The 17,828-nt window shown below is 38.6% G+C and overlaps 1 protein-coding gene across 3 annotated transcripts in view; it reads right to left on the bottom strand.

The window, feature by feature from the left end:
- The window catches only part of KIF2A (kinesin family member 2A), an 85,451-nt gene that overhangs the window by 33,657 nt on the left and 33,966 nt on the right, over positions 1-17,828 (bottom strand). For 2 of the 3 annotated variants that reach the window (XM_065405971.1, XM_065405972.1), the window contains exons 3-9: positions 17,670-17,789; positions 17,056-17,110; positions 12,954-13,076; positions 12,267-12,367; positions 10,442-10,537; positions 9,413-9,467; positions 5,060-5,222 (exon numbers count right to left, since the gene is read on the bottom strand). In XM_065405971.1, coding sequence (XP_065262043.1) covers positions 5,060-5,222; positions 9,413-9,467; positions 10,442-10,537; positions 12,267-12,367; positions 12,954-13,076; positions 17,056-17,110; positions 17,670-17,789 — 713 coding nt within the window. The remainder of the gene's footprint in view (positions 1-5,059; positions 5,223-9,412; positions 9,468-10,441; positions 10,538-12,266; positions 12,368-12,953; positions 13,077-17,055; positions 17,111-17,669; positions 17,790-17,828) is intronic. The other variant, XM_065405973.1, reaches the window with a different exon arrangement.

Here is a 17,828-nt window from a genome sequence, read left to right as displayed (position 1 = left end):
AGTAAACTTTTTAGCTCATAGCTGCATTGAGCAGTAACACCAAATCCTGGGAATAGCCATCTATAGATATTCTCTCCTCCCACCCTCAATTTCAGGATCTTACAAAAACACCACTTAAAAAAAACAAAAACAAAAAAACACACCATTCTCTATAGCTAAAAAAAGTTGTACTGCTTAAGAACACTTGCTAAATTTAGAAAAGCTCTAATTTCTTACCCCAAATAATACTATTTGTAACTGAGACAGCAGGTTTTTAGCTGATGCTTTCACGGTGTTACGAGCACAGGATCTGCACACGGTTCACAGGACTGCATTATTCATGGTAATTCTGCATGTGTGTTTTTGAATGTGCACATTCTGGAAACCTGGGTCCCTCTTTTTAAGCACCGTACAAGGATATAACTAGAATGCAAATGTTCTGATGTCAGCTCAAGACTCCCTAAGATGGAGCATGTGAGTAATTGCTGTCCCCCATTCTGTGCATCAACTATGAAAGATTATAATTAATTATAATTATAATTATCTTGCTTCTTTGGGTGGGGAAAATGGTTACCCACCTTTCGTAACTGTTGTTCTTCGAGATGTGTTGCTCATGTCCATTCCAAGTAGGTGTGTGTGCGCCGCATGCACGATCATCGGAAGGTTCTTCCTTAACGGTACCGATCGGGTCAGCTCTGGAGCCCCCTGGAGAGGCGCCTTCATGGTCATTTATATAGGTCCCTGCCGACCCAATGCCTCTTCAGTTCCTTCTTGCCAGATACTCCGACAGAGGGGAGGCAGGTGGGTCTTGGAATGGACAGGAGCAACACAACTAGAAGAACAACAGTTACAAAAGGTAGATAACCGTTTTTTCTTCGGGCGATTGCCCATGTCAGTTCCAGGTAGGTGACTCCCAAGCACTCCCCTGGAGGAGGGATTGGAGTTCACTGAATTGCTCACTGAAACACTGCTCTACCAAACGCGGCATCATCTCTAGCCTGCTGTGTGATGGCATAGTGCGACATAAAGGTATGAACAGACGATCACTTTGCCGCCCTGCAGATGTCCTGAATGGAGACCTGTGCCAGGAATGCTGCAGGTGAAGCTTGCACTCTCGCTGAGTGCACTGTCAATGCTGGGGCTGGTATCTTTGCCTGGTTGTAGCATGGCCTGATACAGGCCATGATCTAAGAAGAGATTCCTTGGGATGAGACCGGCAGCCCTTTCATTCTCTCAGCAATGGCAGTGAAGAGTTTCGTCGACTTCCTAAACAGTGTAAAAAGCCAGAGCCTGTCTAACATCTTGGGAATGGAGCCTGCGTTCCCTGTCATTTGCGTGCAGCTTCGGGAAGAACACTGGTAGAAAGATATCCTGATTTCCATGAAACTGTGAGACTACTTTAGGGGGAAAGGACAGGTGCAGCCGCAATTGCACCTTGTCTTTATAAAACACTGTATAAGGTGGCTCAGACGTTAAAGCTGCCTGGGACGGTTGGGGTTGAAGAGCTGACTCCATTAGAAGGAGCTTCAATGAAAGTCCCGCTCCTTCTTAGTTCTGGGCTTAAAACCCCTGCAGATCTTACACCTCTTTGACTGGTGTCCCTCTCCGAAACACTTTAGACAGAAATCATGTGGGTCTCCCCTTGGCATGGGCTTCAGGCAGGACCCCCATGGCTTGAAACCTTAAGACCGAGGCATGCTCCGGTCCCCAGGACGGGAACAAAATAGTGAGGAGGTTAACCCCCAACTAAAATTTAACTACTACACTTATCACTGACTATAACTTTATCATTAAGACTTTCAAGCCTTTTACAGAGTGAAAAGGAGATTCCACTAGGAAATCGCTAGCTAATGCAAGAGAGGAGCTGCTTCAACGACCATCACTGGCGGTAAGAAGGAACTGAAGAGGCAGCAGGAACCTATATACACAACCATGAAGGCACCACTCCAGGGGGCTCCATAGATGACCCGACGGGTACTGCTAGAGAAAAACCTTCCGACGATCATGCACGTGGCATGCACACACCTACATGGAACTGATGAGCAATCATTTGAAGAAGAAGAATGGTTTCTAACTAGAAGCTTTATAAACAAACCCTAGATTAATTCAAGGAAAATGTTCTGTGACTCAGCCCTTAGATTCCGCTGTAAGGGAGGCAACAGGGAGAATAAAAATAGACTAGATAAAAGATGGAAGTAGGACAACTTTGTCCATAGGCCAGCATATTCATATATTATAAAGCCAGAATGGACCATTGTGACCATCCAGTCTGACCTCCTACATAAAGTCCATAAAACTTCCCTGAATGAATTCCTGTACCCAACAGACTAGTAGCCCAGATCATAGACACCGACTCTGTGGGTGCTCTGGAGCTGGAGCCCCCACAGGGAAAAATTAGCAGGTGCTCCGCCCACCGGCGGCCAAGCTTCCCTCTCTTTGCCTCCTTCTCCACACACACCCCCAGCGCACCACATCCCCACTCCTCCCTCTCCCCCACCCAACCAGCGCTTCCCGCACACACACACACACCCGTCCCCTAACAGCTGTTTGGCAACGCTTAGGACTTTCCGGGAGGGAAGAGGAGGAGTGGGGATGCGGCACGCTTAGGGGAGGAAGCGGAGAAGGGCGGGGTCTTGGGGTAAGGGGTGGAATCGGGGTGGGAAGGGGGCAGGGCTGGGAAAAGGCAGGGTGGGGCGGGGACTTTGGGGAAGGGTGGAATAGGGGTGGGGTGAGGGCGTGCATAGGCAGGAAGGGGCAGGGCTGGGGTCGAGCACCCACCGGGCAGAGGGGAAGTCAGCACCTATGGCCCAGATAATTAAGTTATATTAGCCAAAATCAAAGAAACAAGATCTCTCCATCTTGTTACTTAAGCACAAATTGGTAATCAACCAGCCTTGGAGGGAAATTCCTCATACTAAATGATACAATATTGCACAATTGGCTACGTGTATTATAGGAGGCTTTTATAGTCTTCCCAAGGAGGTAGCATTGGCCACTGCCAGAAGCAGGATACTAGAACAGATGAACCGTTGGTCTATTTAATATAGTAATTCCTCTGCTTATGTATGCTCTTCCTGAATTAGACCTCCAAGATTAACTAAACATGGAAGATAATTCCAATTTCTTTCACTCTTTCGTCAGAAGAAAGCACTAACTCTCTAGAGGTTTTGAAGAGGTCACAAATGCCAGAGACAGTGCTTTAGAAAAAGAAAACCCTAGATTAGATAGGAAAAGCTTGAAGATTCCTGGAGTATACTTAATTTGCTAGGGAACACCAACTATGCAGAAATGGGGTCACAAACTTTCCTTTTAAGTGATAACAATATTATTTCCCCTCCCCTGGCTACTTGTTACAGAGAATATTACTTCATGAAAACCTCCAAGGCACAGGAGAGCCTGAAGGAAGACACTGCAACAGAGTCCATTTTTTTCCCCCAAGACTGTTTACACCTAACAATGTATTTGCAGCATCTTTTTTCTTCTGGCACATTTACTTCAACCTGTTTTCTCACATGGAGTTATATGGGGGACATTTACCATAGGTTGGAAGTTGTATCTTTTATATTTATGATCTATTACAAAAAATATAATTGTCTGTCTAGCCTGAGAATATGCACAAATAGCTCTCTATATAAATGGATTTGATAATATATACTTACAATGTATGTTGCATAGACTGAATTTGTTTTAATACAAGGCAGAAACACAAATATATCTAAGAAATGTTTAATAAAATAAGTCATTGACAGTTCAAGAACTAAAATGGTACCAAGCCCAAATATACTCCAACTTTACTCTTAGTATGTCCCTTAAATGCAATCCTAGGCTTTCAGAAATACAAAGATTAGTCCTTCCTGAAAATCCAGAAGAAACATCAGGTTCAAAACTAAGATGTGATATAACTTTTCTTTTATATATTTAAAAAGATGACATTAGCCTGACTGCCATGAATGTAGGAAATACTGCAATAGCACTAGGTCATCAAAAAAAAAAAATGATAAATAGATGATTGTGCAGTAGAACTGAACACTCCTGATTCCCAAATTTAAGAACTTTCAGTATAAAAATATGAAAGGATTTAAAATCCTGAATTAAACTGGAACTCATCACACTAAATCTTCTTTTCTTTGTGACATAACTAAATGGTGGTAATGCACTAAAATACATATCTTGTTTCAAATACTTCTTTAATGGGAAAGCTAAATTTGATTATCCTCCCAAATAAGAAAAAAAAATGGAAGAAAACACACTACTATGTTGTATGAAGGGAAGAGAGAAACCTCTATTAACATAAAAGAGATCTGAGATTTACTGTTTCAATATAAAAGAGTGGGTGTGCGCATGCACGTGTGTATTATATATATGCAAGCAGTTTTTATTAAGTTTTATGAAAGAAACGAGGATTTAAATACACAAACTTTCATACAAACTTAAAACTCCTTTCAGAGTTAAACAGTACAGTTACAAAGATAAGAGAGAAATAATACCAAAGGAAAAGTGAGATTAAAGATTTACAGAGATTGGAGAAATGTAGATTATTAAATAGGGTGCAAGTTGTTCGAGAGAGCATGCACTACAGATAGAAGGTTCCCACAGGGCAGACACGGTGCTGGGACAGAACAGAGGCTAGCACTGGATGAAGGGAGGGATTGGTGAAAGAAATAGAAAAAAACATGCAAAGACATAGCTATGCTCCAAGTTGCATCAATAAAGGGCTTTTAAAATATGGAAGGTGATTTTTAACTGGATCCTGAAGTGACCACAGAGCCAACAGACTGGTCTAATGAAAGGGTTCATGAGGTCACATAATGCGTGCATGAGAAGAGAGGAAGCAACATCCTGGTCTAAAAAGGAAGGGCAGAGAATTACAATACCCTCGGCAAGTGGAGTTTAAGGGACAGATGAATTCAGCACAAATTGAGTTAAAGGAAAAATATACATGGGCAAAGCTATGGAAGTGGCAAACAGATTTGAAGACCAATTGGAGGAGGAGGAGTAATGTCTAGGGTCAAGGATAAGCCCAAGAATACAGAAAGTGAAAAGAAATAGGAAAATAGTCACAAAAAGTGTACACACATACCTGTAAACCATTTCATTAGGAGCAGTGTCATCAAAGGCATAGTCAAAGCGAAAAGTTTGGTTTTCTAGGTACCTTGTTAAATCCACCTTTTGTTTTGGTTCATGTACCATCACAACATCTTTACTAGGAATTGTGATTACATCAAGGTCTTTCATTACCGTTTCTATAAAATAAATGATTGATATATAAATATGTATCTATATATACTATCTATGCATATTAACTTTTACACCATTTGGTCATCTACATTCTTACAATGTCCAAGGTAATGAAACTGCTCCAAGTAAATGTGATGTCATGGATCTCGGCTTCTGATCCCTACATTTTAAAAAAAATCAGGCACATTATGATTTGTAAGTGTGTAATTCCATCGTGGAGTCCTAGTGATTATACAAATTCCTAAAGTTTTGAAAATGCAGTTTCTGAGCACCTTTCTAGTATCACTTGAAAGAATGACAGCTTCATAATTCACAATTGCCTGTTTGTTCTGTAATTACTTTCTAAAAAAATGCTTTAGTTCTTCTAAGGTTTTATTTCTGACATATCCAAAGATTATTGCCTTATGTTTTGCTTTTTTACAAACAAACAAACAAACAAATTACATCCCCTCCTCAGCTGGACAACTACAATCCAACACTATTTTGATTATCAATCTTCAATTCATAAATATAATTATTACCTACATAGCTGGACACTTTTACAAATGGTACCATTTATTTTTCACACATGCCCTTTGCTTAACTCCTTATAGCTATATGAAGATTTTTCAACCATGGAAACTTTTTATTCCATTTTATACACAATATATCTTCATTCACAATCACTCCAGGAGCAGATTCTTTAGTCAGCAAAGCATAAAAACTGATCTTTAAAATTTTATTCTGCTAAAGTGAAAACCCTTTTAAAATTATTTTGTTAGAAGAAAAGGCTGCAAATTTCAAAGTATGTTACCTATCTTCTCAAACAAACAAAAGAAATGCATTATTAAGTTCATGGGCTATAATTACTACACATCACTACAGTTTGTTAATTGCATGAGATGTATGAATCAGTAAAACACACAGAGAACCCAGTCATCTACAAGATGCACAAAAATAAAGATCCTTTGTATATAGTCAAGACCACTGATGTGCCCTGCTTCTGTCTGTATATAAAAATCTCTTTGAGGCACACAATTTAAGAATACAATGTAGTTTTCCACAATTAGATGGAAGGTTTTGACTTCAATAATTATGTTTTGATTCTTGGCCATCATCTTTTAATTATACAGGTATTAGAAAGTAACTAAAGTATAAATCCAAGTTACCAAGTAAATTACTCAGTTTTCAAGTGCAATACTGCACATTGAAAATGTGCATTATTCTGCAGTAAATGTGGAACTGACACACAGAAGAATATAGGTGAAAGGAGAGTTTAATAGGTCCATACTTTGCATCAAAACTGTACCTCACTTCTAAGTAGTCAGAATGTGTATGAGGGATAGTCTTAAATAGTCTTTTATAATGTCTGTCATAATCATCTGATATGGCAGCATATGCTATTTGCTGATAACCCTCTGGGATAACCTCTGAAATTTCTTTTGCTTTATGTTAATTACTGGACATTACAGTTTAACACTGAAATGTGAATGGGTCTTGGCCCATGTCCTAGGATGATCTCATCAAGCTATTGTAAATCATGAGTAAGTTTTTTCTTAAACCAAGATTTTACAAAACTGAACATTTTTTAATCTGCCCTTTTCCTAAGAAACTAACAATATATCACTCAAATGAAATCTTCTAATTATCTGAACCTTGCTATTTTAGGGCCCAGCCCAGTTCTTGCAAGCATGGAACTCTCACAGACTTCAGTGAATTTGGCGTGTGTAAGATTGGTAAAAATTGCATCTTTTATGTCCCATTTTAAATTAGGTGACTAATACAGTAAAAATATTCCAAATGTGTAGCTTGAATAGGGAAACACTATTTTTTTGAATATATGAGTTATTCCTTTGTTAATACAATAAGCTCTCTATTCACCTTCTCTCCTTTCAAACTACCGTACACAAGTTTCTCCAAGTCTTTTTTCTTCTCCAGTTAGAAGACTGGGGCAGTTGAAAATATTGTTCCCTTATAAACCTCCACAATAAAAGTGTGCATGTTTTTCAGAATGTTATTAAATGTATTATGTGTACACCTAGGGTGACCAGACGTCCCATTTTATCGGGACTGTCCCGATATTTACTTCATTGTCCCGCGTCCCGACCGATGTTCGGTCGGGACGCGAATTGTCCAGTTATTTTGCCTCCACAGGCGGAGCCCGGAGGAGGCTCGTGCCGGGGGGCGCTATGGTTCCTCCACAATTAATCTTTTTAGTTCCTTCTGCAGATGCAAAACTTCAATCTTATATCCCATTTCCAATCAGCTGCTCATCTCTCGAGCATCCTGCACAGAATCAGTTCCTTCACTGATGTCAACCACCAATACAGACGACTGGAACAGAACCAGACCCAGTTCTGCACCACAAAAGACCCATAAGTCATGACTCATGACAGCAGGCTGCCAATTTGCTGTTTCCTCTCTAATTAGCTTTGTCCAATTAGTTATCACCTACAGCATTCTCCCCAAATGTATTAGATTCCTAAGTCATATTTTAATAAAGATGAACTGCAATGCTAAAATGAAAATTGAATTGCTACCAGATTCATGTGCTGAATATCTCTAACCAACCAGGCTGTGGGGAGCAGTTTTAAATAACCTGATTTTATGACTGTTTGATTGATCTGAAAACAATCAAGGAATAATGAAAGAAGAAACATGGAAGAAAGGCAAGAGAGAAGAGCTCTCACTGTGTATAAATAACAATGTACCTTTCTCTCCCACCCCTTCTCCAAAATTCTCCTGTCACTTCCAGGGCCACCCAAAGGATTCAGGGGGTCTGGGGTCTTCGGCGGCGGGGGCCCCCAAAGACCCGGCGCTTCGGCGGCAGGTCCCGGGGCGGAAGGACCCCCCGCCATGGGTCTTCAGGGCACTTCGGCGGCGGGTCCCGGAGCGGAAGGACCCCCCGCCACCGAAGACCCGGAGCGTAAGAAGCTCTGGGGGCCCAGGCCCCACGAGAGTTTTCCGGGGCCCCCGGAGCGAGTGAAGGACCCCACTCCAGGGGCCCCAAAAAACTCTTGTGGGGGCCCCTGCGGGGCCCAGGGCAAATTGCCCCACTTGCCCCCCCTCCCTCCCCCTCTGGGCGGCCCTGGTCACTTCCTGTCTTGTTGAAGATAATGTGTCATTCTGGGACACAATTCCAAAAGACTCATTGCAACCATTTAGTATTTTGAGGGTATGAAAATTATGCTCTGAAATCTTCAGCCAACCAAGATATCCCTGAAAATTTTAACACAGGGGAACAAACTTTTTTCAAAAAGTAAGTTAATTTATTTCAGTGATGACTGAACTCCAGTCAGTAGTGGGTAGTAAAGGAGAAACTGGCAACTATATGAATACAGGACTGTTAGTGTGGTCTCTCTGCCAGGTAGCTCTTAAATATTCTTTGTATCAGATGGAATTCTACAAGAGATTTGTTGGAATATTATTCCCATGCCTTCCATTGCACAAGTGGGGAACCATTTTGACCACACCTCGAACCATTATCTTGTCTGTTAAAATCCTGTACACAACTGTCCTCATTTTATGTCTTGACATAATACCACTTTCTACTCTAAAAGACCTATGAAATATTTCAATCAATCTGTTTTCGTCATCTTGGCTAACTATGATATTTCTGTTTCAGAAAGGATGTATTACTAAACCCACCACACATTTGAGTAAGACTGTGCTATGTATATATAATTATAGTTTAAAGGCCAGTCATTTTGATTTTTAACTTTAGGTTACAAATATACATATTTTCTATTATACAAATGAACATACTGAGGAAGAATTGTCATTAGGTTGTTACATGATAAGCTAATTGATTACTGATCACTTAGAAGAAAATCTGAGTGAATTAGAGAAAAAAGACTTTGTGGTCAAGGCACTGGAATAGGATTCAAGATATTACAGTACAATTCCCAGCTCAACCAAAGACTTCCTATGTGACCTTGTTCAAGTCACTTAAACTCTCCGTGCCTCAGTTTCCTATCTGCAAAATGATACTACTACTATTACTTTTCTACCACCTTTTGCCCATTTTGTCTATTTAGATTATAAACTCTTTGAGGCAGGAACTCTCTCTTACTACATGTTTGCACAGTGCCTAGTTTAATGGGGCCCTAGTTCTGGTTGGTGCCTCTAGGGGATTCCATAATACAAATACGATCAAATACCACCAGAAGCTGCTGCTTAGTGAGATTAATACCAGCTAAACATTAAATGGTCATACCTTTTTTATTGAGTGGCCGTTTTCGTACACAAACACATATCCTGTGTTCATCAATCTACCAAAAATAAAAATAAAAAAATCTTTCAGTGAATTAAGTACTAATTTTAATGGAGAGTGTTTTAAAAGTCTGATCACTATACCAGTTATTCTGAAGGTAGTAAATCTGAACTTTCAAAAAAGTGAAATGTGCAGTATCCAACAACCCATGGGGCACAACTCTATATTCACTGCTATGAACACTTAAGACCAGATCCTGCAGGGTGCAGAGCACATCCTGTATGGTGTTGCATAACCTCTGCTCATACTGGGGCAGATACTCAGCTAGTGTAAATTATCACAGCACCACTGATTTCAATACGGGTTGTAGCCCACGAAAGCTTATGCTCTAATAAATTTGTTAGTCTCTAAGGTGCCACAAGTACTCCTGTTATTTTTGCCAATACATCTATGACATTTTACACCAGCTCAGGGTCTGCCCCATTGAGATAGGAGATGGTCTCAGTACCTTTCAAGATAAGGCCCTAAATCTACACATTTAGAATTGGGTTTTCAAAGGAACCTAAGGGAGTTAGACACCTTAGACTCCTTTGAAGATTCTGTCCTATAAATGTACATTGGTACAGTTCTAATACTGTAGTGCTAGCACACATTTTAAGGACATAAAATTTAATAATTCCTTTAAATGCAAATAGCATTCAACAAGTTAAAAGTTATAGAATTATAATCCTAGGGTACAAAAACTACTTTTAGGCGTTTAATCACTCAGGCCCAGATTTGTAAAAGGTATTAGATCCTGCAGCGCTCAACACTGCGATGTCCAAGTCATTTTCAAAAGCGACTAAAGCACTTAATAGCCTAAATCTCATTGAATGTCAATGGGACTCAGGAGCCTAAGTCACTTTTGAAAATGGGACTTAGACACCGCAATGTTCAACACTGCAATGCCTAAATACCTTTTAAAAATCTGGGCCTCACTGCTTCACAAGTACATTAATAGCCTTTTAAAAACAATTCCTGAGGTAAACTTACAGGATCAGCTGTTGTCAATGGTCTATAATCCAAACTTCCCCTGAAATCTCTTATCATACACATAATTTCATAATTTGGGTTTGTAGCATCAACATCCTATGGAAAAAAACAGAGTTACAAAGTTTTCATTAACATGACACTTGCAAATACTTTCCAAATATAATTATAGAAAAGCTACAGAAACAAGAATAGAAGTATACAATGTTTGCTGAAGTCTTAATTTTCTTCAAAAAGGCATGTTTTGCAAAAGTTAAACCACATATTTTTCCACACATCATTAGTTTTGACCATGTAACTATTTTACTCATCAAGAAACAAGCTGGATTTCTACGGCAAAACCAAAACCAAAAAAAAATACAAGCATTCTGTTCAATTTTAAAATAAACTTATGTTTTGGGTTGCCTATAAATCAACCTTGATAATGACTCAACATAAGAAAACTTGAAAGGGGATGGGAGGGACCTCTTGCCCTTTCCCAAAACCTTCTCCATTAAAATAATACTGCCTAAAGTAATAATAAATAATAATAATAATAATAAAAATAAAATAGGTCATCTACAAATTCATCATCACCCACTTATAAAAACTGAAAAATTATCCTACATAAATCTACATAAAATGTGTTACCTTCATGCCTTCTTCTTTCTAAGATTCAGAAAGTTACACTGTTCATTACAAAAAAGTCTTGGCCTTACTACTATTCTGAAAACTTTGCACTTGGGGTTCAAGAACTGAAAAAGCTTTGATTAGAGTAGTACTCCAATACTGTTGCATTTTAAAAAAGAAACCTTTGAAAACGAACACAACACACTTGCATAGTCACACAGATCAGCAGAGTAACTCCCATATACAGAAGTTTAGAAATGCTAGACACAAAAAAGGCTTCTTGGAATCAAATAATTTAAGATTTAATTCAAGATTTAATGCAGGCAGAATCTCAAAAAATAGTATCCTGTATTTTTAAAGTATTTAAGTATTCTTTGTTCTCATAGAAAGAAACAGTACCTTTCTGATTCATTTAAATGGATGAAAAAAGAAAAAAAAATCCACGTATATCCTTTTAGATAAGCTTAGACCCATCATAAAGCCATGAAATCAAGTTGCTTGAATCATTTACTTTCTGGTGGTACTTATGTCCTTAGCAGATTGCTAGTATCTCCTTAGAGACTAAAACATACATACAGGACTGCCAACAAGATTATGCTACTGGTCTTTCTAAATCTTTTACTCTCCTGTGACAAAGTCATTAATTTTAAAATATTTCTCTTACAGGATTAGCCACTTCACATTTTAACAGAAAGTTCTAACAACTTACGGCCATATTGCTTGTATGTTACAAAATTAAAATGTCTGTAGAAATATTTAAAAAACATTCTTCAAACCTCAAGCTCTCAAATATGCCACTCACACCCCGTCGAAGATAAGAAAAGGGTAATTTGTCACAAATATTATGCTATATTTTGAGGCAAAGGATCTTAATATTTTTGTCCATATGTTTTTCTTAGGCAACAGTTATCACTGAGATTGCATTTGTAAGTATTTATGGCCAGTCCAGCAAATGCAAAACTTGAAAAATAAATGTATGTGAAACAAAAGAATCAGATAAAATGATAAGGTGAGTTACCATAACAACACAACCATGCACTCTAAATGACTATGGAACTTGAAGACTAATCATTCAGTTTTGTACATACAAAGAAAACATTTAGTTTCAAGCTAGTCATAGTTTATATAAACAATAAAGATCACAATAACTTAGCATAGATCTTCTCGCCACAGGCTTTCTGTGATGTGTAGAATTCAGCTCTGAACTACCAATACAAACCTGAGCTCTTTTTTCTCTAAGTTCCTGCTGCTGTAGCCTTCTTTTCTCACGTTTCTCTTGCAATTTTTCAACCTCTTTCACACAATTAGATTTTCTACGTGCTTAAAGAAAAAGATACATTTTTTGAATATTCAATTGTCACATGGATTGAATATTTACACTACAAGTTTTCAATTATGTTATTTTATCAATAATTATAATTTATTTAAATCTTTACACTGATTAGCTCCTCAAACAGCTCAATACTAGCAAAGCATAACTACTGCAACTTTATTTCTGAACTTTATTTGCTTCTGAATTAAAAAAAATATTCATGGGAATTGGACAAGAAATACCCAAATAAAAATATAACAGATAATGGCCCTCAAAAACATACTAACTGATTTATGTGATCGCTTGGTTTGAACTAAAAAAGACTGGACAATTTAAAATAATTTTTTTAATGTTTTTTAAATGAACAGTCAAGGTTTAAAAAAATTGAAGGAAAAATTTAAAACCTAATTATCAACAGAACAATGAATGACAGAACTCAACCTTTTGTTTCCCACAGTAATCTGAAAATGCTTCTTATGGAGACCTACAGACACAACTGTGTGTTTAGACCATTCAACAATTATGGATTACACAGATGTCCAAGCGACTGTACATGTCTAAAATGAATGAATCCTTGATACGCGGTTTACATACAAGGGGGTCCAAATTCCTTTTTTGCAGCTTGAACTGGAGATATATCTGAAACACTACCATTCTGTTGTGTAGAGGAAGACTGTTCAGGAAGTTGAGTAGGCCGTGCACGTGCAGAACCAACCGCTGCAAAAGAAAAACATAAAATGGTCTAAAACTAATCTTAACATGAACATTTAACAAATTTTTCATTTAATAGAATGACCTTTTCACATTTCCCATATTACTGTCAGATTCTGAAATATTTTATGATTAAAAACACAACTAAAAGGTCTTTTAGTGACATCTAAGTAAACAAATAGTTTACTAGAAAAAATTAAAGGTATGTTTTTAGTTAAGACACACTATACAGTGAATTACTAATCCTAATGTTATAATTAAAACTACGATTTAGTCATGGGTAGTTTTAGTAAAAGTCATGGACAGGTCACAGGCAATAAACAAAAATTCATGGCCCGTGATCGGTCTATGACTTTTACTATAAATACCTCTGACTAAACCTTAAGGGGGTCGGTGCTGGAGAAGGGGGGTGTCTGGAGAGGCTGCTGCTGGGGGACAGCCAGCTGCTTGGGCAGCCCTGGGATCAGCTGCAGTAGCCCCCGCAGAAGTCACAGAGGTCGCGGAAAGTCACAAACAGAGAGCCCTAGTTATAATCAACATAAACTAGCAACTCAGGCCTCAATCCCACAAACATTTAAGCAAGCATTTAACTTAAGGTAAGTAGAACTATTCACGAGTGAAGTTAACCATATATTTGTGATTGTAGTACTGGGACCTAAAATTTTGAGTTATTTATTTGCACTGTGGTTACAGCTAAAGACCCGAACCAAGACAAGGGTCCCATAGAGCACCTAGAACAAACACATAATAATACATAGTCCCTGCCTCAGAGAGCTTGCAATATTTGGGGGTGGGGAGGAGTATGGGGCAGAAAAGAAAGAAGGAACAGGATACAATATACAAAGCAGAGCAGACTGAATGCTTATAGACACATCCCATTCTTATTTTGGCAGCTAAGGGCAGGTGACATACAAAGGTTAGGTGTCAAGGATACAATAAAAATATGTGCATTTTTTATATATTCGTGTGGCCTGATTTTCAGAGGTGCTGAGCAATCTCATCTTCCCACTTAAGTCAATGGGAGTGGCAGGTGTTTAATGTTTTACATCTTTATGGCATGATTTTTTTCAGAGATGTTAAACTGTACCTATAACTGATGCTTAAAACTATCCCTTTTCAGTTGGCCAGGTTCCTGTAAGCATCACAGAAATAGTGGGTTATGAGAAGGGATTTGAAGGAGGAGAAAGTAAAGATCTGAGTAGCAATTTCGACAAGACAGTCCATGCAAGAAAGGCAACATGAAATTAGAGTATGAAGACAACTGTGGGAGCAGCGAACACATGGATGGACAAACAAACACTCCCTTGGTATAGTTGAGGGGAAAATATGGTAAGACATCAGAGTTCCAATTCATCAACAGATGGGATCTAGTTTACAGTATCAATCAACTTATTGAACAAAATAGTATACTGACACAAAGGCTTAACTGAACGACCAAAAAAGGAAAAATTCTTAGAGTAAAAGGTGTAGGATAAGAAGTGCAGCTCCCATCACAGTGAATGAGAGTTACACAGCTCTCCTGCACCAAGCTGAAGTTACTACTGTACAAAGGCACATAGACAACACTGACAATATCAACATTTGCAGAGCTAGATTTATAAATTTTTATTTTTAAACAAGTGAATTAATATAATGAAAGGAAGGACACGACTTATGTAATTAAATGTTTTAAATTTAGGCCAATCAAATGAATGTAAAACAAGAATTCTTCCCCCTCCCTGCCAATACACACTGAAATTTTCTTTTCCCCTTTTTGTCCAATGGAAGTCTCTGTCTAGGGAGGGAGAAGGGACAGAGTGAGTGGTCCCAATTGCCCATCAGAAGATTCTGGAAGCTTATGATGCAGGTTCCTTGATCCCACAAATAGGAATATGCAGAGACCACTCAAAGATTTTTAAGTTAAATCATTTAACAAAAAATTGTTCTAATGTGACATAGTGGTAATGCTGACAAATCAGGTAAGCATGGTCAGTAAAGATTAAATAATTTTAACACAGTGGAGAGAACAAAAACACCCTTAGCTAGATAATGCATGTTTATTTTGGTATTTTTTAGGGATTTTATGCATCACATTATTATTTATCTAATAAATATACATGTTTTTAAAAACAACCTTTTGTCATATTTCATGCTGTGTCAACCCCTTCATGCTGGACAGAGGTGCTGGTAGATGCCCTAAGCTATCGAGCCTGCGCCTATTCCTCTCCAGGTTGAGCATTTGCCCCCTTTGCTTACGTGAGTCCGGAAAGTCTTGACACAAAACCCAACAACACACAGGGGGTATTCCAACTATTTATATAAAAGAATGTCAGGCAAGGGAATGGGTACAGACCAATGGGCTGGAATACATCTGGGAAACTTAAGGGAATTCAACAACAGCACAATCCTTCCCCCACCTCCAGAGGTGCCCAAAACCTTCACTAACCTCACCCCCCCCCCCCCCGAGGCCTCTAATCCCACCAGTGGTGCACATGGAGCGGAGATGTGATAGCCTGGTAAGGTATCGGTTCTGTGTCTGCTCAGTCTGGGCCTCCAGCCTGGTGAGGTACGATGCTCCCCGGGGGCCTTCACCTTCTCCCAGAACGCACACAAGCCTAAGTGCTCGCCAACCGCCCCAGTCCATCACAGTACCGCTCCCCAGGCTCTCACACACTTGCCCTGCATGCGGCACAGTCCTCCTTGCTTTCACAGAGGCTGCCCGCAGTACTAAAGCCAAAATTGCCCCTCACCTCCCTGGCTCCTTCCAGCCAACCTAGAATCCTCCGGCTTCTTGCCCCTCTAGGCCACTGAGCCTCCAGGACTAGGCTGCTCACATCTGGGGACCATCTGCTGTTTTTTTTACAATGCATTCCTTTGTGCTTTTGATTGTTGATCAATCCAGTATTTAAGTAGTCTCTAAAGTAGTGATACTCAAATCTCAGTGATTCAGGAGCCAAATTAGCGATCAGTATTACTCAAAAAATCCACAGTAATGTGAATTCATTGTTTCATTTACTATTATATATATAAAATATAAAATTAACCAATTGTAGTTGATAAAATAATAATACCTGGTCAGTTTTTTTAACATGTATATATTCAATTACAATTGGTTAATAGCATAGTAAAAGAATCCTGACTGATTAATAACTTAGATTGGTCAATAATTAAATCACACATTATTTTAATATCATGTGCTGCAAAGAGCTGCAGGAGACACATTAAAAAGCCACTTTGCGACTCCCGAGCCTCAGTCTGTGTATCACTGCTCTAAGGGCATGTCTACACAGGGCCACTGAGGCAAGTTCAGCTAAATTAACTGAAGACATGAATCTGAAATGCATTAAAGTCCTGTGTTGATGCTCATAATTCAGAGGTAAAGTGACTTTAGTTCACTTTAGCTTAATTCACTCTTAACTTTCCTGAGTCTCCTGTAGACATGCTTTTAGAGACTAATTAAATACTGAATTGAGGAACAAACAAAAGTAGTATCAAAAGCACAAAGGAATGTCTGAAATGATGAAATATGACAAGAGGCTGTTTTAAAGAATATATTTATTAGATACATAAATAAGTGATGCATAAAATATAGACATGCACTAAATCTCTTATACTGAACTTAGGCCATGTCTACACTCTAGGGACTATAGCACCACAGTTATGGTACCATAGCTATGCCAGCATAACCCCACAGCATAGATGCAACCTACAGCGACAGATGTTGTTCCCACTGCGTAGGAACACCACCTCCCCAAGTGGCGGTAACTAGGTCGATAGAAGTTTTAAATATAAACCAGGCCTTTTATATAAAACTGATTACATACTAACTTTTTAAAAATACATCATCAGAATAGTTCCAGTAATTACTCCACCTACCCATTAAATTTAACATGGCCAAGTAATAAACCAGAGAAAACGTAGGATACTAGAGAACTTTAAATAAGTGTCCGTTTAACATTTTCACTTTCTTGCTTTGTGGAATGGAAAGATACAACTGGTCGTTTACCTCTGTTGTCTCTGGCAGGAGTTTCATTCTTAATAGGAGCCACAGTCCGTCGATTCTATAAAGAGAGAAATCTCTATAATCTGTTCACTTTATCACCTCTTTTGTAAGTAGTAGCCCAATCTCTGCTTACTTTCAGTGAACAGAAGTAATCACAGATATCAGCATGAGCAGTATTGGGGAGGTGGTGCTGCACAGTCCCTCCCAGCAGCACATATGATGAAGAGGATACAGGATGCGAGCTAAATGTATAATTTAATAACCTCCAAAACCTTCTCTAAGACAAAAGGTCCAAATATCATTTTCCTCAAGATATACAAACATTTCACAATAAAGGACACAAGCTATATTTAACAAGTTTAAAGTTGGTTCCAAGCTAAGAAATTCACTCTGTCCCCTTTGTAAGATCATTAAGATTAATTGCTGATTTCTTCTTTTTCCAGTTCTGCCCTTCAGAAATCTCTTAAATTTTTTCATGATGATACGGATTTCTAAAATATTCCTGAATTAGCTTATAATGCACAGAAGTGAAAATTAAACTTAACATTCTTAAACATTACAGGTAAAATACTAATATGAATGAAACGATACTAATTTTCATTGAACATATCACCAACCTTCACAATCTTGTTTACTTTGGCTGAAGGAGTGGGAGGTGGTGGAGTCTCTGGGCTGGGTTCAATATCTTCATCAGGCGCAAGGTCTGGGTTAAGTGAGAATATACTCTCCAAGTCAATCTGTTAATAAGAAGGAAAAAAAAAAAAAAAAGACATGCA

The sequence above is a fragment of the Emys orbicularis genome, chromosome 6 (genome assembly GCF_028017835.1).
Source record: "Emys orbicularis isolate rEmyOrb1 chromosome 6, rEmyOrb1.hap1, whole genome shotgun sequence".
Taxonomy (NCBI): Eukaryota; Metazoa; Chordata; order Testudines; family Emydidae; genus Emys; species Emys orbicularis.
This window is presented reverse-complemented; position numbering and strand designations above follow the sequence as displayed.